General features: G+C 42.3%; 2 protein-coding genes across 3 annotated transcripts in view; one reads left to right on the forward strand and one right to left on the reverse strand.

The window, feature by feature from the left end:
* Window positions 1-19,435, reverse strand: part of CRNKL1 (crooked neck pre-mRNA splicing factor 1) — a 26,593-nt gene extending 7,158 nt beyond the window's left edge. Inside the window, exons 1-11 of the mRNA XM_073339786.2 lie at window positions 19,185-19,435; window positions 12,889-13,041; window positions 11,259-11,350; window positions 10,987-11,145; window positions 10,437-10,603; window positions 9,536-9,714; window positions 7,388-7,558; window positions 5,991-6,182; window positions 5,032-5,091; window positions 3,016-3,096; window positions 317-556 (exon numbers count right to left, since the gene is read on the reverse strand). Of these exons, the coding sequence (XP_073195887.2) occupies window positions 317-556; window positions 3,016-3,096; window positions 5,032-5,091; window positions 5,991-6,182; window positions 7,388-7,558; window positions 9,536-9,714; window positions 10,437-10,603; window positions 10,987-11,145; window positions 11,259-11,350; window positions 12,889-13,041; window positions 19,185-19,232 (1,542 nt within the window). The 5' untranslated portion in view covers window positions 19,233-19,435. The remainder of the gene's footprint in view (window positions 1-316; window positions 557-3,015; window positions 3,097-5,031; window positions 5,092-5,990; window positions 6,183-7,387; window positions 7,559-9,535; window positions 9,715-10,436; window positions 10,604-10,986; window positions 11,146-11,258; window positions 11,351-12,888; window positions 13,042-19,184) is intronic.
* Window positions 19,256-21,402, forward strand: part of CFAP61 (cilia and flagella associated protein 61) — a 209,698-nt gene continuing 207,551 nt past the window's right edge. The window contains exon 1 of one of the 2 annotated variants that reach the window (XM_073339783.2): window positions 19,256-19,374. The gene's annotated coding sequence lies outside the window, so the exon portion shown is untranslated. Of the gene's footprint in view, window positions 19,375-19,397; window positions 19,506-21,402 lie in introns of those variants that run through there. The other variant, XM_073339782.2, reaches the window with a different exon arrangement.

Raw genomic sequence — 21,402 nt, forward strand, 5'->3', positions numbered from 1 at the left:
GGAGCCCTGATCCCCCCCACCGCACCTCACCCTCCCTGCCCCAGCCTGGAGCCCTCTCCCACATCTTGAACTGATTTCTGGCCCCACCCCGGAGCCTGCACCCCCAGCCAGAGCCCTCACCTTGTCCCGCACCCCAACCCCAATTTCGTGAGCATTCATGGTCTGCCATACAATTTCTATACCGAGATGTGGCCCTCAGGCCAAAATGTTTGCCCACCCCTGTATTAGCAGGTTAGTTGATTCCCCCCCCCCCCCCCCCAACCATCCAGTGTGTTGAGGAATAGGTTACTTCAGAGTTCTTCATATACTCCCTTACCTCTGGCATGTCTAACCGAGGTTGACCAATAGCCAATTCGTATATTGCCCGGGCTCTGTCTGTATCACCAAGAATGGTTTCTAACTCAGCAAATTTAATCCATGATGTGCAGTTTTCAGGTGTGAACTCTAGGAATTTTTCATACAGTTTCCGGCAGCGATCGAACTCCCGCAGTTGCAGCTCCAGTTCAATGTAGCCTTTAAATAGTTTGTTCTTTGGGCATTTACCTATGGACGTTCCCTGTAAAATGAAAAAAACAATAACTGCTTATGCCATCTCTCTGAAGAAATGCTTTTTTCAATGTCCATTTACTGTTCAGTACTAGCATTTAAATTAATCTTTGTTTAACTACAATTTCTGTAGACTACTCCAATCAGGACTAGTGTGAAATCTAACTAGTAATGATTCAGCCAGATCATTACAAAACTAACGTGCATAAAGTATCTAAGTGCTCTGAAGACAGAAAAAGTATAACTTGTTGCAGACAGTGTTCACGTGTATAATGTTTCTTCATGAGACGACGTCACTCAAAACTGAGCTTACGCAAATGAGTGCTTCATCTTCTGAGTCTTGAGACTGTTACCATACAGACAAAGTGGCTCCAGCCTCTAATCCTCTAGGTAAGGGGTCCATAAATATATTCAGAGTGTGAACCACATCTTAATAAATATGGTCTCAGGGACCACCTCCCCTCCTACTCACACTTGCACAACCGCTTTTGGGTGCCTACAGTAATAACTACCAGGACAGGTAAGCTTAGAAAAGTACTGAATGTATTTTAGCTCCTTTTAATTCACTTTAGGAGCTGAAAACAAGTAGAACCACCACCACCATGTGCCCAGCCATGATGGGTAGCATTCAACAGGTAGCATTCTGTGATTCATAGTTTGAGAACCTCTCAGATTAAACAGGTTCAGTCAGATAGGAGTGCTTGAGGACAGGAAAGAAAGGGCAAGCCACGTGCCTCCTGCATTATCGGACTGTTATATTGGAAGAACAAAACTCACGCCCCTCCCCAATCACTTTTGAGGGAGGCAATGAAGGCAAGAATATTCAAATATTCATAAAATGCACCCAGTAGCTTAATCTCTGCCCATGAGCTAACGTAACTGACTTTTTACACCAAAGTCCACACACTCCCTCAATATAGTCCCCCACAAAACCTTCCTTACACTTGGGGTTTTTCTACTTGGGGTGTGACTCTTGTGCATTTTCTATCAATATACTCACTACAAATCAAGGAAGCCATAAGTCAAGCTAGCATAAGCATTCAAGTCACATGTATTACCAATCAAGTCATCCATTCCAACAAATGACTACCCATGCTGCACCCACCCAGTTCTTTCCTCCATTTCTCCTACCATTACTTTTGTTTTATCCATATTAAGCTCCAATTTGCTGTCATCCAAGTCCTAATTTCACACAAATACTGGAAAAGCAAAGACCCCACACCATATGGGTCCAATGAAAATGAGGCAGAACAGTGTGTTATCTGCATACTGATGACAACTCAAAAGCCTATCTCTCCACATGGGTGTGTGTGTGTGTGTGTAAAATCTTCAATCGAAAACAGGCACAGTTTTCCTAACATAACCAAATCAAAAACAGGTCTTTGAAAGGATCAAGGAAATCTAAGATTTCTAAATGGGATCACAACTACCTCTTTAGAACCTACTAAATCATCTACCCCCAAATGGGAAGGTTAGAGACAGTGATAATTGGTGAGACTCCCAATGTGAAGAGACGGCATCTTGAGCAAAGCCCTAACAGCAGCACAGGACAGATGGCAGACTGTCCTGCAGGGAGGCATTAACAACTTCACAATGGACTTAACCCTCTACTTCATTTTACCAGCCAAGGGCAAGAGTCCAGCTCAGCAGGCAAAGCTCCCCCAGCATTTCAGTGATCAATCTAGCACACTCAGCCAAAGAAGACATTCATATTTACTCCAAGCCTGCACTGCCACTGTAAAATACAACAAACCTGATCTGTTTTATCTGCAAAGAAACAGATGTCTCTTCACACCAAGAAGAGTGACTCCGTCATTACCAGACTAGTTTTCCCTCAGTCACAAGTAAAATGCCTCAGTTTTTAACCAAGACTACTGGAAAACTAAGAGTGGAAGGAAAGGGAGAGATTTTCATTTAAAAGGGTCTTCTGTCAAAGCCAACTCCATCTTTGGAAAGGCACTAGTGTGTTACTATATTTGGCAAAAGGGCTTGATGCAGTTTCTTAAGAGACTGTCCAAAGTCCCTAGTATCGCTTTAGCTAATATTCTGGATGTTGCACTCAAAACTCCCAGGAAACAAGGCCTGTTACATGGATGCTCAAAGTTCTCACAGATCAAGGGTGGTTTTTAAATGTTTTCAATTTCTATACCAATTAATACTCTTTAAGCACAGAAAGCTGATTCTCTGGCTTCTCAGCCGAATGCTTTCCAGCTGAAACAAGTGGAGCTCCATTATTTCCATTATTATTATTATCCAAACCTCTAAACAAAGCCATGCCTGCCTTTACAATACGCACAACAACATATATGGGATACATGCAGGTCTCCAATAGGCGTAGGCATTTTGATTTGCTTTGATGAGTTGTAAAGAGGAGACTTTTTCAAAATTCTTTCAACTCTTGTTACCCCTAAAATTCTTAATTTCCTAAAACACAATTCAGTAATTACCCTCTTGTCTTCCTTTACTTACCAAAGCTCTTCTGGCAAATGGAAGATTTTTCTGTCTTATTTCAAACTGTGCATACAACAGCCACATTTTGGCAAATGTAAACTGGAAGAAAAAAAAATCAAGACACATTTGGCTTAGATAGATTCTTAGCAAATAATGCTACTTATGTAGTTTCAGAAATTATTTCAGTTTTTTACTGATTGTGTAGAGTCAAGTAATATTACTGTAACTACATGGATAGTCTTATTTGAATTAACATTATTATTCTGATTAACGGGTGAATGTTACACAATCCAAAACAATTTATTATGACAAAAACAATTTATTCATGACTCTGATAAGGTGTTCACCCCACACTGGCAGAGAAGAGGTTAATAGAGTCTAGGGAGGCTGTGTGGGAAGCAGCCAATTAGAGGGAAACTATATGGGTCAGCCTATCAGGGCCCAGCGGGCTCACATAAAAGGGAGATGCAGGGCAGCAGAGCAGATTCAATTGGTGTTGGAAGTGCAAGGAGTGAATACTGCATCTTTAGCAGGCTGAGACCTTGGACAGAGCAACTGCTGACAGAGACCATGGAGCAAGAGGAGCTCCTTGTTAGCTTCCAGGACTGAGCAGCTGAGTGTCCTGAAGAAGGTACTGGGGCCAGGGAGACACAGCAGCAGTGAGAGGAATAAGAGGGCTGGGACCCAGAGTAGTGGGTGGGCCTGGGTCCAGCCCCTGTTGCCACTGGGGAAGTGGTTAGACTATAGAACTGAGATACCACTCCCAGAAGGGGGGGAAATAAGGATAGTGACCTGGCCAGAGGGCCGAGTCATGAAGAGGACACTGTAGTACTTGGACTGAAGCCAGTTAGCAGGTGGTGATGACAATGGGCAGGGCACCACCAGGAGAGGGTACACTGGGTAGCAGAGCTAATCCCTGTGATGGCCAGCAGGAGGTGCTGTGCTGGTGAGTGAATCCATGACAGTGACTGGCAGAAATTGTTCTCCCATAGGAAGAAAAAAAGCTATAGTTTGCAAATTAAGGCTTTTGAGATATATCTTTAAGAACTAATAGAATGCATAGATTAGGACAATGCCACAAGGGAAGAGGAACTGACACACAACTGTTTCCAACAGCCATATACACACAAACTAAAATTAATTTCTTCTTACAAAACAAATCAAGTTCGTACTATCTATACTAGAAAAAAAGAAAATCAAAAATGTAAAGTCTTGAGTCCAAATAGACCAGGCTAACATATGGAAGGTTCTTCTTTAACTATAACATTAAACTTTTTAAATTTAAAAGCAAAACAAAAGGTACATCCACATTTTCTCTAAGTCACAAGTTCCATTTTGTGAAGCAGAATAGCATCTTCCCTCTATTTCACTAGTAGCAGCTTTAAAAAAATTTTTCCCATTAAACAAGGAAACAAGGCTTGTATGGGGACAATATTAAGCAAGTCATTAATATGCTAGACTGTACTTTGATTGCTGTAACAAGGTGAAATAATGTGTTAACTTAATGTTCTGAGAAAAGAAGTGAAAAATACCCCAACAACTACAATTCCTATATTAGGAAATACAAGTAACACATTTGGCCTGCTGTTACTCATACACCATAAACACCTACCAAATTTCTATTAGGCCCATGTAGGCAGCATTTACTGATTAAAAGATCTCCTTTTTTTAAATAAGGGACTAGAATCCATTTCATAAAAGGCAGAAACAAAATGCAGAGAAAGGAAAAAGTAGTGTTTTTATATCTAACATGATGCTGGAAAGGAACCTAATCCAAATCCAGAGTAACACTCTCACTCATATTCCAGAACAAAGACTACATGACCTGTGCACAGAATCACCAACATACCCACTTCTGTGGGTCTGAGTCCTGCATCCCCTGCTGACTGACAAGGGAACAGTTCAATTGATCTCTTGTTACCAGGGAGGAGCATGTAGACCTGGGCAGTATAGGGGTAGGTAATCTCCAGGATTTTGAATAGTGTGTTTTGAACCATTCTGGGTTTTGCACTGGACCCATTAGAAAAGTCATACCTTTTTGTGGGGAATGAGTTCCACACATGCTTGATATACTTGTCTGGTTCGTTCTGGATCCTGAAAGGACAAGCAAGCTGGGTTAAATATTCTATTCAACATAAACATTACCAAAACTAAGGAATTTGTGGAGGAGTAGGTTTAAGGCTAAATGTTTAGAACTGTGCAAACTAAACTTTTTTTTTATACACACAACTCGCCCATCCATTTGTGTGCACAAATCTAAAAAGCTGGCCCTTCAAGATTTAATATTAGATTCAAGAGTACAGACCACTTTTTAGACCAAAGTATTATGGTAAGGGTTACAGACCTTTTACCCTCATAGTGGGAATATTTTTGTAGAAGAATAGCTAAGATGCTATGTAATCATATTAAACAAAAAACTTTAAAGCAACTACAAAATGATTGATTATAAACATGGAAAAGGAGGTTCTATTTCCAATAGTAATTTATATCATTTACTCAATGTCCGAGGCCAGAGTAAGAAGGATTTCAGATATTCCCTGCAAGAGAGTCATTTTTAAAAGAGTTCTTTTACTGAATTTGAAAATGCTACCACAAAACGTGAATTCAGACAACAGCCTGCCATGAGTAATTTAGCTAAGCCTGAGGTGGCTTGGTTCTACTTTTCTATACCAATAGGTTATCAGTACGGATTGGGGAAAATGTTGAAGGATGTACCATTAGCAACTTCACAGCGTACTTCTGCAAAATGACTGTTCAATTCATGGCAGATTACCAGAGATAGGCATATAATTTTAAATGTCTATTCTAAGTAGAAAGGTTAATTTTTCAGAGAAAAACAAACAACAACTCTACCTAGAAAGTCAAACCCCATTTCAGTTTTGAAATCAAATGAGCCAGTATATTTTTCTTATTTAATAAGAAAAACTCAGAACCAGACAGCAATTTAGTAGGTCACAGACAGATGTGGAAAAAGAGGAGACTTATGTTTTTACCTTTGCCTCCAGTTCTTCATACAATGCATAGTTGATCCAGAGATATATGTATCTCTTCCAATGTCTCTTCTCTTGAATTGGTGGAACATTGGCAATGGCTCTTTCATAAACTTCACGTACGGTATCAGGATCTGCATCACTTTCAACCAACCGCAAGTAATCAAACCATGCGTCGTAATTGTGGGGATTAGCCTTCCAGAAAGGGATAGGAGATCATTTCATTAATGCAATTATAACACAGGTAACTCTCCCTATAGTTTAAAGCAGAATTGTGTAAATCTGTAAACTTGTACATCTAGGTTTTTTAAATTAATCACTGAAATATTAATGAAAGGTAAAAATGTGTGTGTCTAAGTCATGTAGGCATTTTTGCAGATTTTACTCAGATTCATGAGGGTTAAATGAAGAAACTAGAGTGGAAGAAGAATTGTCACCATTGTATAGCTTCAGCAATTCAACACCCACACTTAATAGAAAGTGGGCATGCCAGATTTTTCCCCACCACCCAAACATATTTAGACAGAACTAAGATGTTTTGTAAATGTCTGTGGACAAGTATACGAACCAAATTTAAATCTAATAACTGACTATCAGCAATAGTGCTATTTGAAAATATAGTAACTATGTTCCAAAGTAACAAAATCCTGGTTTTGATTTATATTTGATTAATTGGGTTGTCAGGCAGGCTTCAGTCTATGTGATATTATAAGTACTAAGGGAAGTGAGGAAGACAATCAAACTAATTTCATTCCTTCCCTCAATCTTTCCACTTAAAAATTTGAAAATATAACTCCTCCATTGCATCAGTTTCTTGGCAACATCATAGTGGATAAAGAAAAAATTTAATTCATATCCTAGCAGGTAATTTTGGAATATGTCAAGTTAAGGGCCAAAACACTGATCATGAAGCGTAGACCCCAAAGCTGATAAATACCCAGAATGTTTAAGTTTCTAGATGAGAGGGAAAGTTGTCAGGTTTAACTATCAGTGAGACACATTAAATATTTAAAGCCAGTATGCAGTTCTAACCATTTAATAAAAACCCAAAACCAAACAAACCCAAGATTAGCTGGTTTTTGTTACACTTTCTATAGTTAATGTAGTGGAACTGAATCTATCCCACTCAACTGACATGTATCCCCTGTAGCCCAATTCCCATTAAATCCAACAGCTAGACGTTTTAAATGCGGTATGAGGAGCTCCAGATAAACTGTTGTATCACTTGCAGATAAGTTACGATTAAATTAAAAAGTCAATGGTTTCATATGACCAACACATGTCCTTTAAAAGCAGTGCCTCAATACCATGAGACACACGAGAACCTCGTTCAGCACTGGAGATTGGAAAGTGTACCCAAGCATGTTTACACATCTGTAAGCCTCTAGATTAACACTTACCTTCACTTCCTCTTCGTACTGGAATCTCCTTTTACTGACAATAATGTCTTCAATGCCTCTTCTGTCTCCATACTTTTTTTCAAAGACGGTGTAATTTTTGAAGAGTTCTTGGGCCTCCTGTTTCGGAATTCTATCCAGGGCATATTTGTAGATCACTCTCACCCTCTCAAACTGAAAACATGAATACATGACAAATCAGAGTGATTTGTACTACATTTTATAAAACATCTCCTTTCTTCCGGTCTCCGTAATCCATAGCTAGTGGTAGATTAGTTAGGTAAAGGCTATTTCAATCACTCCCTGAGTACACAGCAACTTTCAAACATAAATGTGGTGTTTTTATCACAGGGCTAACATGCATTCTTTCATGAGCTCTGTGAGGAGTAAAACTTGGAATAATTGTATTACTACCATCAATTAAGCTGATATATAACTTTCAACACTGCAAAGCATGGCATTGCTATCAAAGAAAGGAGCAAAATCAAAAGCCACTAGCATATTGAAAAATAGGCACCAAATATCTGATCCTGCACCACAGAAGTAACTGGGAGTTTCCCCACTAATTTAAATGGGAGCAGGAGCAGGCCCAAGGAGAGGAAGAGAGAAAAAAGCCTTTTACCTAATATACAGGAAAACCAGAGATGCAGATGCCTCAGTGGGTTACTACAGAGAGAAAATGAAATGGGGAATACAGCAGAAACACACTCTGGACTACTTTGTTGCACAGTAAGTGTATAAGCTTTAAAAACATATCAAGATGCTCTAGGTCAGGGACTTTGTTTGTAGAGCATCTAGCACCATGAGGTCATAACCTGATTGGCCTCTAGATGCTACCACAATTTTAATTAATAGTAACATGCAAAACTTGTTTTTCATATTGCTGTTAAGTCAACAATCATGATATGACAATGTTAAAAAAACATAACTATAAGCCACAATCCCTGCCTTGCGCCACTAATAAAAACCTACAACAAGCACCTATATGGTAACATCTAAGGGGCTGGAAATCTGACAAACAAAGCAAGGGTCATTGATAGGAGATAAAAGGATGCTTTGATGGGGAAATGTTTTATGGCAAGCAGGGTTCACACAGAAGGAATCTAAAACATCAAATCAACAAGAGAAAATTGTACACTAAGATGTAATGTAATATACCATTGGCTCTAAGTACTGTTTTTCCTAATGAAACTTCTCTCCAGTTTATACTTTTAGACTGAATCCACGCTTTATAAAAATCTGACATTTAAACCAAGAGCAATGAGACACAGCGTATCTTTACAGGGTTCTTTAGGCTCCCTAGCTTCCTAGCTTATCACAAAAGCTCTACAAGTGGGCAGTGTTTGGTGTATACCAGAACTGGAAAACATTAGGAGTTAGAATGAGGAACATGGTATGAGGTACTGTACACAAATCTGTGCAGAAAAGTAGGTACTGAGCCAGACTCTCAGCTGGAGTCAGTGAGTGTAAAACCATGCTGATACACCAGCTGAAGATCCAGCTCATACCAGCTATAAAATGTTGTTAATTTGGGGTCCTATTTTTTCCCTGTGTTGGTCCCACACTCTCTCTCTTCTCTCGTTTAAAGTTTCAGGCTAATTCTTTAGTGGGTGGATTATTTATTTATTTATAACTTTTAGGATGTTTTTAGCGTATTGTTACTAACTCTCCAGGTGGGACACATTTTTATCCCTGTAAGTTTCTCATATATTGGGTAAAAAGACAAATTTCGGCCATTATTAGAGCCCTGTGCAGATAAAAAATTTGTATCCACATCCAATCCACAAACATGGTCTGCAGATATCCACAAATTTGCAGGGTTCCTGCCATGATCCTGCAGAAACTTATCCATGTGAGCGTTCCCACTGAGTTAATCCCATTAGTTCATGTGCATAAGTGTTTGCTGGATCAGAGCCCGAGTCTCTTGATGGCAAGCAATAGTATCTTGCAGAGAATAAGTTTCCCTTGATATCAACAAAAAGCAAATATAAAAAACCAGCCTCCTTGTTACTACATTCTGAACACGAGTACGAAGAACTCAGTTAAGACACCGAGAAACTACAGCCAAAGAGAATTCTAAATGGCACAGAGGACAATATTCAACAAGAAATCTGCATTTTTATATTCGTTCAATACACTTCAAGTCCTTACTTCTTTCTGGTTCTCCTCAAATTTTGCAAAGGCCACAAACAAATGCTCATTCATATGTTCTTCTCCAAAGAACTCCACTGCTCTCTCATACACTTTTCTTCCATGGGCAAAGTAACTGTGTTTCTCTTCAAAGCGGGCGTACTTGATCCAATTCTTAACATCAGGGTGCACAATGACAAGTATAGAAATGTTAAGAAAATGGCAACAGTTCTCCATTTCAAATTCCATTCTTCCCAGGGATCACATGACCATGGATCATGTGAGAACAATAGTTAAAGCTGAACCATGCAAAGAACATGGCCAAGAGGTAGAAGAGGAGGGTCAAGGGGTGATCCACACACAGGGGGTTTTAGACTCAGACCCTTCAGTTTTTAGGAAGGAAAAACAGTGAATAAAAAAGGAGAAAATACAAGATGAGAAGAGGAGGAAAAACTTTTAGTAGCTCTGACAGTAAGGAGGGGCAATCATCTAAGAAGAGATCAGTGACCCTCTACCTCATAGCAATTTTTAAATGCAAACTTCCAAAGCTCTCTCATATGTGACCCACCAAATTTTATTGCAGTGCTTTGTAACATTTACTGTTTTTGTCTGTGTTGAGTTGTTGTTGTTGTTGGTTACAGTGCTTAAACTGTCAGCATCTTCCAAGCCAAAAATATACACCTGTTGTGGCACAGTTAAATTACAAGCTCTTCCAGGACACTTATACTCATTTAACTGAATTTCACTGTGGTAAAGAAAAATTTCCATCCATGTGTACTCCTAGGTATCAGCAGTGTTTGTTGCCCACAATACAACTAAAGTGGAGAAAAGACACACAGAAATTCATGGGCATTTAAGGTGGATAACAATGAAGTGTAAAATGTGGATCTAAGTGCAAGTCTCACTGTTCTAAAAAGGATATATCTCTCATAAATGGTGCGTGCCCTCTCCACCTCCTTGTATCTCAGTTCAAAGTTAATATACGAATGCCAAGCTTGTTCCTCCGGTTGCCACTCCATCCAGCGTTCAAACACCTGACGTGCTCCAGCAACATTCCCCAACATCTCTTCCATATAAGTATACTTATACCTTTAAAAAAAGGCAAACAAGAGTTATCATTGACACAACTATTTAGAAACGTACTTAACAAAATTATTATTTATAGGTAACTCTCTTTTGGCAGTATTCATTATTTGCATCACAGAATTGTCCAGAAGCCCCGTTGTGCCAAACCCCTACCCTGGTGAGATTACAATCCAAGGGGGCGGGGGGAAAAGAGGAGGGTAACTTTCCAATAATGAGTCTTCTTTTTAATATTAGCTTGCAGAATCTCAGAAAAAGAAAACTGCAACACTAGAGATGTTGAAGACTTTATTTGCACACGCAGACATTTCACTTTTTCACTAAGTGAAAGATCAATTGTTTTTATTATTAGAGGTTGAAATAGTGAGTTTTACTATCTGAAAACTCACCAGAACTGGTTGACCCTGGGGAGGGTAGTGATGGCTCGATCCCAGATATTGCGGGCATGGTTAACCTGGCGGTTCTTCATTTCCATTTCTGCATACTTCAGCCAGAGAGTGACATTTCTGTAGTCCACGTCTAAAGCACGCTCGTAGATGGAACGAGCTCTGGAAAGCAAACAACATTGTTGAAGTAAATGCATGTATGATGCAGTTCAAGGATTCTGACAGTATTAGTTGCACATATTCTTGAAGTGCAAAATGCCCATCTTCATAATTACCTTTGTATTTCTTTTAGGCTTTCCTCCCATTGTGCGTACTTTATCCAGTTACTGATAACAGTCCTGTTTTTTCTTATATTATCTTCAAAGGTCTGAGAAGAAAGTTATAATTTTTAAAAGTAAAATGTTTCTCTGTGCAAAAAGATCCCATTATAAACCAAGAGTGACGTACTGATAACTCAAAAATAAGATTCCAATAGATTGGACTAAAAATCCCAAACATATTACAATTAGTTTAAACAGAAGTTACAATAACTGAGATCAAAATGAATAAAAGGTTTCTTAAGTCACGTACTTGAGCAGTTAAAAATATAGCTAGAGTTGTGATAAGTGTAGATCATAGGAGAGCTGTAAGCCTGTAAGAGCCTGTGTCCCTCTGTAACACCAATGGACTAACAATTATAACAACATTCAAAATTCTTTTTAAAAAACCCTATGTTGAGATATTTTAATAGTAACATTAATTGAAGTTATGGGGCTCACTTTTTGCACACGAGACTGAAAATATATTAATTTGAACATGCCATATTCATTCTTTGTGGCTATAAACTGATCACTTGGTGCAAGTATCGTATATCAGACATGCCATCACTTATGGTCCAAACACCTATAACATGTACATACTTTACTAGAGTTTATAGGCCATAAGAGACACCTAGGAACTCTACCTCTTCTTGACTAAGTATGTTATGACTCATGTTTATGTGTCCAAATGTCAGGAGGCAAGTTTTCAGTTCCATAACAAAGCATTTCCACAACTTGATGCACCAGAGATGGCACATTCAGTGTTATAGGTTGCCCCCAACCTATGTCCAACTCACATCACAGTATCATTCTTATCTAACAGATGGGTATGAATGGAGAGAACCCTTTGTATAGCCCTCAGCACAACAGGGCCCTAATCCTCATTTAGGGGCTCTACACACTAATCTAAATTCAGATCCCTTTGGAGACTAGCTTCAATAAGCGTTCAGACACAAGACACCAGGGGTCAACAACCTTCGGCACGCGACCTGTCAGGCTAATCCAGTGGCAGGCCACAAGACATTTTGTTTACGTTGACCGTCCACAGGCATGGCCCCCCGCAGCTCCCAGTGGCTGCGGTTTGCTGTTCCCAGCCATTGGGAGCTGCGGGAAGCAGCGGCCAGCACATCCCTATTCCCTCCCTTTGGCCGATTTTTACTCTTCTTCCCTTTTTCTATAGCCTACCTCTCAAGATTCTAGCACATATGAATAGACTATTTAATAGTATAAATACAGTTTCCAATACAAAATCATAAGTTGTACTGTTAATTTGCTACTAAATCCAAATTCTAAAAAATTATGCATTTAATTGTTTAAAGGGAACAGGTTAAGTACCCTTAAACAGCCACTTGTGGTTTTAAGGTAAAAAATCACAGAATATCTGTGTTCTCTCTTTCCACAGTATGCATCCGATGAAGTGAGCTGTAGTTCATGAAAGCTTATGCTCAAATAAATTGGTTAGTCTCTAAGGTGCCACAAGTACTCCTTTTCTTTTTGTTTTCTCTCTTTGAAGTTCATGAAGAATGAATGAAAACGTTCAGCAAAGTTTAAAAATATGCTAGCTTCTTAGTACTGTACAGGAGTATCAAGTCACTTGTGCACTTACCTTCCTTTTTCGAAGCTTGTAGTCATTTAGTTCTTCTTCATCTGTGATCTTTTGTTGCGGAGGTGGTGGAAGAAGTTCAAGTTCTCTCTCCTTTGCTTCTCTTAACAGCTGTTCTGCTGTGATCTGTACTTCTGCTGGCGCTTTGTTTTTCACCTTTGGAAGAAGAAAAAAATTTTTTTGTGCTCATCTTATATTTTTTTACGGCCATAAAATACCAAAAAAAACAAAGTGAGTTGACCCAATGATTTAATATGTGAAATATACAAAGAAGTAGGATTTGGTGACTGGCTGAGAAATAAACAGAACTGAGTTTACAAACAGACAGGAAATAGCAAGGCCAAATATAATATACTTGTTACTGTGTCCATTTCACCCCATAAAAATGTCAAACTCAGAAGCTATAACCCTACGTGGAGTGCAAAAAGATGGAAAATGTTGGAACAAATCCTAGGCGTGTATTCATGCAAGTATATCTGGGACAGAGGTAACCAACTACCTTGGAAAAAATTTAAATATGAAAATAGATTTGGAAACCTTAGTTTGTTTATCAGATGACATGTAAAGTTGGGAATATGATATCCTCTTTTTTTTAAAAATACTGTAAAGTAAAAAATCATATCACAGACAATTTTACTTTTTACCTATGTTACTGATAACTCCTTGATATTAAATATAAAAATTTTTTAAATCCAACTTGACTGTTTATGTTCTTTCTTTACTTTTAGCATTCCTCTCAGCTTGGACAATGAAAACCAATGTTGGTTGTTTAACTTTGGTTTCACATTTTCAGTACTGTACTGTGTTTTAAAACTGAAGAGCAGTAATTTGTTTTAAAAACTGTTTGCTTTTCAAAAAAAGGTGTAAACATTCTAAACCCAAGCGTTTATAAAACCTGTAATAGCAGTAGAAAGTTTAAACTGGGGACAAATTCAGGCTGATCTCGTACCTCTGAAAAAATGTCATAAAAGCTATTGATTGGATTAGAGATACCACAACTACAAAAAGCATAAATATCCTCTGAGAGAAAAAGTAAAGTATAAAGCCAGGCGTTTCTACATTTTTTGGAATATAGAGTAAGGCTCCAATCCTGAAAACACGCATATACTTAATTTTATGCATGTGAGTAGTTTCACTGAATAACAGGATTATTCACACCCATAAAGCTAAGGACATACATGTCAGAACAACGTGGGAATTTTGTTAGGATACATTTTTGCTGGAAAATGCTGATTTGTCAAAACCAGAACATTTCACAGAAATATATACTTTCACTGAAGTTTTTTTCAGGTCCCAGATGGAATTTCTGGTCAAAATCAGAAAAAACACTCAACCAAAATAGCAAATAGCCAATAGCCCAATGACCAGAGCACTCACTTGGAACGTAAAACACCCAAATTCCCACTCTGCCTGATTCAGAGCAGGAACCTAAACCTGGGTTGCCCACATCCCAGCTGATTGCCCAAACCACCAGAGTATTGTCTATTCCAAGATGGGTCTTTTTCAATATCTCCTGTTGGAGCTGTTCCACTTTATATAAATTAAATATCCATTGAGCCAGAGTGAGAGAGAGAGACTCTATGGCACTGGTCTTCAATTGGCAGCCCGCAGGCTAGATCCTGCCACCAGGGATTTCTGATTGGCCCACTGCTGGCATTAGCTGTTCCTTCATACCCTCAGAAGCAGCCAATTAGAGCTCCTCGGGAAACAGTGGCGCTCACTCCCCCACCCCTCAGGAGCCCAGCCTATCCTCACAGGAAGGGGTGGGGGGAACTACCCCTGCTCACAGGAAGGGTGGAGAAGAAGGGTGCAGAAAGAGCCCTGCAGCTCAAGGTAGTTCCACTCCTTTCTACCCTCCTCCCTCCCTATAACACCCAGCCGGAGGAGCAGGGCGGGACAGGGAAGAAGCCCTGGAGTTGCTTGGAAGGAGGAGGCAGAGGGATAGCACTGCAGCCACCCTCCCCTTGGCCTGGAACAGGGGGGTGGTGGTGGTGGTGAAGAACCCAGTAGGAGCAAAAGTGAGGCTGGAAGCAGGATGGGCTGGGCCAGTGGTTCTCAAGCTGTGGCCCAATCAGCGCACAACTGTGGCCTATGTGACATCCTTAGGGCCGCACAGGTAGAGTGTGTGTGTGTATATATTGTGTGCATGGGACCTACAATGGTAAATAGGTTGAGAACCGCTGGGCGGATGGCAGAAGGCAACAGGGCAGAACTGATGGGAACTGGGCAGATGCACTTCCGTTTATTTTCCCTATGTTTACCATCATGTCATTTATTTAATTTAGAAATTTTTCATTTACATTTAAACAAGTGGAACTAGACTGATACACTTCAACTTATGGTGATACGCTTTTAATCAGGCACTTAATCAAATGCTTATGCAACATAAAGTGATCAGTAATTGATGTACTTTCATAAGTTAAACTGACTGTGCAGTACTTTTTTGGGAAGGTGTGCAGGGGGAAGGAGGAAACACTGCTTGAAATGTTGACACTCTTGCAGTAAGAAAGAGAAATTAGATGTCTCAATTTCCTGTGAGGTTTAACTTCTAATTTTAATGTCATAGTTGTAATAGAATTAACATTAATAGCACAATGTTTTAATAGCATTAGTGTATTTGTATAATAATTTGTTTGCAAGATTTTGTTGTACTACTGTCCACTGGCATGCTTAACCTTTTACTTTGAGATTAATAAATAATATCCGTCACACCACTCTTTAAAGGTGCAACCCCTGGCCAATGGCAGGTTTACTACAGAGCAAACACCAGAAGAGCCCTTTGACCTGGCAAGATTTAGACACTGCCTTATTCAGCCCACCAGAAAATGTAATTGAATACCACTGCTCTACAGTGTGGTAGACAAAGCACTAAATCAGGCAAGCAGGGACCGGGACCTGGACCTGAACCTGGGTCGTCCCACATCCCAGGTGAGTGCCCTACCCACTGGGCAACTGGCTACTCAAAGAGGGGTGCTCGCTCTTGCTCACACTCACTCACTTTTGAATGCTCAGGGTTTTTTCCAAATATTGAAACAAATTTTTTTTCATGAAATGGAATTCTTACTTTCTGGTCTGCCCTAAAGCACACGTGTTTGCAGGACCAAAGTTTTAGACATTCACAATTCTCGTCAGCCTGCTGAAAGTCAGATTAGCTTGCAAAGAATGGTCTGTTTGGGTCAATGGGGCTCCGTGTGGGTGGAGAAGGCACCCATGTGGGGACCGAGTCCAGGATCATGGCCTAATAAATAACTGATGTTATGGTAGCAATGCTACACCTAGCAATAATTATTGGAGGATTCCATTTTTGTGACTTTTGAATGACAAGTATTTTTTAGAGTAGCAGCTTTATTAGTCTGTATCCACAAAAGAGAAGGAGGACTTGTGGCACCTTAGAGATTAACAAATTTATTTGAGCATGAGCTTTCATGAGCTACAGCTCACTTCATCGGAAAGCTTATGCTCAAATAAATTTGTTAGTCTCTAAGGTGCCACAAGTCCTCCTTCTCTTTTTAAGTATTTTTAAAAAATTAACGTGGATGAGTTTGCACTAGCAGGAAATTAAAAATCTAGTAAGGCCCTTAACTGGCCCAGAGCTTCATGGTGGTAGCCCCTGTGTGTACATAAAGTTCTACTGCAGTCAATGGGGAACTATGCAGGCCTTGGAGTGCTAGCAATGTCAATGGGGCACCAAGGAGGTGAAGTGTCTGCCATGGTTTAACTCAGTGTATGGTCATTGCCTATATCTGTGTTTAGTCAAAATAATGACCACAGAAGCAGAGATTCAGAATCGTAATCCTGGAGTACTGACTGATATACATTTGTCACGGTGAGGGGAAAAAGTCACAGATAGCATGATTTCGCCCTCAGCCTGTGACTTCCTTCCATATCCATGACTCACCCTGCAGTAGCAGCTCCTGTGGCTGAGCCTGGCTCCCTGCCCTGGGTATTGTGACCTGGTGCACTGGGACACAGCCCTATTCAGGTTTGACCACCCTGGTCATGATGGGGGGGTGAGGCACAAACTTCAGTGAGTGGCATTGTGATCTGGTGCACAGGGCTGCAGTGCTGCTCAGGTTTGGCCCACCTGAACAAAGGTGGGGGGTGGAAAGAAGAATCCTGAACAGCTTTGCAACCGCACATGCCGGGTTTCAATGCCTGGAGCAGGATCATGGGCCCAGCCTGGCATGACTAGGGGCCGCAACAGAGAGGTGAGCTTGCTCCCCAGCCTCCCCTCCACACTAGACTGGGATTAGGGTTGCGGTGCTGGAAGCAGAGGGTGCTGCTGCAGGGTGAGGAGAGGGGCATTATTTTGTTAATCAAATTTAGGGAGCAGTCACAGTAAATTTAGTGATCTGTGATTTTTACTACATTTACCATGACTACGCTGACTTGATTTTTAAAAATGCCATGGTAAATCTGCATCTCTGTTCATGAATTATTACCCAATTGAGAGCAAAAGATTGCAACATGTTTAACCTTCCTTCTCTATAACTTTCTTAATGTTGGGAACTGCTTGTTACTTGTTGGGAAAACTGATGATTGCTAACATTATTAAAATCTAATCCTTCCAAGACTATTTATTTTGATACATTAATTCAGATGACCTTTCTGAACCATAAAGACTGAAAATCACCATAACTTGACTACATTTAAAGACGCACAATTCTCCACCAGTGGTAGCAACATTGGCAGCTGCAGCATAGACATAGCTCAGGTATTTTTAACATGGTGCCATACAACCCATAAAACTGAGAGGGTTGGCTGATCATACAGTGCTCTTCATTGCCAGCTACTAAGTATGATTAAAATATAGCTTAAAAAATACATTTGATACTTTCCTAATTTTACAGGGAGGTGATGGGATAGGAAAGGGGAGTGGAAATGATCCACAAAACAGTCTCCCCATTAAAACATAGGGATTATGATGGCAGTTAAATACCCTCCCTCTGTACACTACAGTCTCCCCCCTTACTACTTGTGCTGTAGCCACATCAGTGGTTCCCAGGTGCCATTTTTCCAAGAATAAACAGCTGGGATAACTTATCTGTAACCTTGAGTTCAGCTTTGTTCTCCCCCCCGGGTTGGGTTATTTTCACATTCTTTAAACTAAAAATGGCTTTGAAATTGTGAGTACATGGAATCTGGACTTGGCTTTTAAAAAGAAACATCATAAATTGGTTGAACGGAAATAGTGCTTTGTGTTAACTCCATACCAGGACTTTTCTGGTAGTCTCCTGTTTCCTTAACATTTAAGATTTTATTTGAAAAAAGTGTGTTTTGGCTTTTTTAATTGTTGAGAAAACTTTCCCTGGGGGGGCCACGCACAACAATGGGCCACATTCAGATCCAGATGTAAGTCAGTGCAGCAGGGCTGAATTTTGCCCTGTAGGTGGGAGACGGACAAACTGACCTTTTGTATCTTTGATACCTACAACTGTTAATCATTTAAGTGCTGGTCATTTTAGCAGAAGTTTCCGACTTCTTTGGTACCATGGGATGAGGAAAAGGGGCAGCATAACAAACGTTGTTTTTTTTTCCTCCATTGAACAAGGATGGGCCACCATTCTAAGAAATGTCCCATCCCATTGTGGTCCACCGGTGTGTGTTTGATCAGATAAAAGTTAGTTTTCAGGCACCAATCATGAGAAGCATTACGGAGTGGGGGAAAACACATGACTGTGTTGTACCAAAAAAAAAAAAAAAAAGCGAGCGAGTGAGGCTGTTTCTAAAACGGAGCCCCCCCCGCTAGCTGGGCTCATGCTCCATGTTACAGACGACTCGCAGCAGAGTACTATGTAAAAGCTGCTGTATTTCCAGCAGGGCTCGCACCAGCGACTCCCCTTCCCCTCTCCCCACTGCCCTTTCTCCCGCTTCCCCCACTCTGGTCCAACTGGGCACCCCCAAGTCCCCAGCTCCCCTGAGCCCCCCATCCCCTGACCCCCAATTCCTCAGCACCCCTGAGCTTCCCCGTCACGGGTCCCCCCCAATTCCCCGGCACCCCCAAGGTCCCCCACGCCGTGGTCACAGGTTCCCCCAATTCCCTCCGTCCCCCGCTTTGCCCCTTCTTCCGAGTTCCCCTCCCACAGACACCCCGGCCCCCGAGAACTTTCACCCCCCCCCCGTTCCCTCCACTCTGCCTCCCCCTCCAGGCACCCCCGCCTCCTTCGCCTGGGCACCCCCACATCCTACTCCCCCCTCACCGCCGGGTCGCCCCGCGGGGCTCGGTGACACCCATGCCCGGGCCCCTGGGGGCAGGGTAATTCCCCCACCCGCCCAGCACGGACCACCACCCCCCGCACCTTCGCCACTTTGGGGATTCGCTGCTTCCCGGCCGCCGTAGACGCCATGTTGCCGCCGCTGTGAGCCCGAGCGCCGTCGACCCCGCCCTGCTCTTTCACCTCTCACCCCGCGCAGCGTCGCCCGGGGCGTTGCCACAGTAACGGCGGCCGCGCGTCTCTCGGCGGTTGCCGCGGAACCGCTGCGTCCTAGGTGAGTCGTCGCCGGCTCCTCTGAGCCCTGACCCGGTGGGGACCGCGGGACGCGCCGCGCCCGACGGAACAGCGGCGACGCTCTGGGCGTGCTGGGAGGAGCCGCTCCCGGGACTGCGACGCCCCAAACAGGTGTCCCATATCGCACAACTCCCCTCAGCTTGGGACTACACCGCCCAGCATGCAATGCGCGTTTCCCCCCCCCCCCCACGAAGACTACAACTCCCAGCACGCAGCGCGTCCCATTCCCCTCCTTCTCTCCCCCAGGAACTCCTTCTGGCGCCTGCTCTGTGCTGCCCCCTAACCGCCCGCCCGAGAACTGCAGCTGCCCGAGCTCCCCCAGCGGGGTCACGGGCACCCAGGTGTTGGGGATTGCGGCCATCCTGCTCTTCCCTATATTGCTGGGTGGGAAGGGTCGGGGAAAGGGGTTGCAATGGAGAAAACAGGCTGGGTAGCTGCCACCTGGCTTGTCCCTTGTCTTTGCAGCCCCATGTCCTCCTGCTGTTGGCACCTGCAGACCCAGGTGCCAGCGGCAAGCTGGCCTGTCAAAGGACAGTTGTTCCCTGTAGTCGAAGGGTCAGATTCCCGCAGCAGTGTAGCATTTACAGTAAGTGCAACAGGGTTACCACCACAGAATTGTCTCCAGGCAGCAGATCTCTGCTAGCGAGCCAAAGGGAAGACTTCCTGTGAGCTAATGAATTTCCCACTTGCTCTAAAATGCAGCCCAGACTGACGGCAGAGGGCCAAAACTAACCCCCGTCCAGTCCAAACCTCAGCCCACCCCCAGAGTCCTCTCTCCCTCAAACTCAATAGCCCACTGTCAGAATAGCCCAGCGGTTTTCAAACTTTTTGAGCTAGCTCCCCCTTGAGTTGCAATTCTTGGTCGCACCTCCCCAGCCTAAACAAAAATAGACACAATAGCCCTCAGGTTTTCAGGATTGGCGAAGGCGTTTGCGACCAGAGCCAGTGCTGGGTGTGGAGGCTGCTGGGAGCAGAAATCGGTGCGGCCACAGTGGATGTTGACACTGACCCACAGGCTGGGTGGCCCACTATGGTGAGTTAGGGAGTGGAAGTGATATTCCCTCCCCGAGCCCTGCCTGGCGTGGCTGTTCATCCTCCCCCTGAACATTGCACTGTGTCCCCATAGGGGAGTGTTCCCCACAGTTTGAAAACCTCAGGGGTAGCCCTGCTCTGAAGCTTGATGTGTCCAATTTTATTCCTTCCAGTCTTGATGGTGGTGGTGTGGGAGGAGCTGCCCACAGTCCTTGTCTCCAGGACAGTTAATTAACCCCTTCTTAACCTGATCCAGTGTCGAGTTTGTGCATCCCATCACTCTTCCACAGTCAGAAAGTTGGGGCTGTACTAACCTTTTCCTACATAGTCTTACCACAAGTACATATATGACATGTTTGATCTGACTTGGATGTAAGCATCAGCTCACTTAAAAAGAAAAAATGGTTAGGATGGGAAATTTCTGTTGTGTTTGTTTTTTTAATGTTGATAAACCAGTGAGGCAATTACTGGAAGAATTGGAGCAGGCAGGGAGCAGAGTTCTCTATTTATCTCCAATGTTCTCCAGGTTCTCCGCTCCTAAACAGTGTTCCCTGTCTCAGCTCTTCTCCACTCCCCAACTTCCTTCTTTGCCCTTAATCTTCCCTGTGTTAGTTCTACTCTAATGTATGTGTAGCATGGAATGAGTATTGGTGGATGCGAAGTCTGTATCTGGAAAGTGAGGTCTCTGACTCATCAGGATGGTGGATGTGGAGGGTAAAGTGAGATTCCCAGTTCCTGTAGGGACAATGGATGGGGTCTTTTGCCCAATACTGGACTGGCGGATGGGAAGATGTTGATTCTGGAATGTATACAGGCAGTAAGGCTCAATTCTGCTCAGAGAACCACATCAATATAATCCCATTCAAACAAACTGGTCTCAGTGCGAACACAGAGATCCGCAAATATAAACTTGCAGGACTGGAACCTATGATACTATACGGTGTGGTCTCTTGACCATAATGGGAAGTTGGGGTGG

The sequence above is a fragment of the Lepidochelys kempii genome, chromosome 3 (genome assembly GCF_965140285.1).
Source record: "Lepidochelys kempii isolate rLepKem1 chromosome 3, rLepKem1.hap1, whole genome shotgun sequence".
Lineage (NCBI taxonomy): Eukaryota > Metazoa > Chordata > Testudines > Cheloniidae > Lepidochelys > Lepidochelys kempii.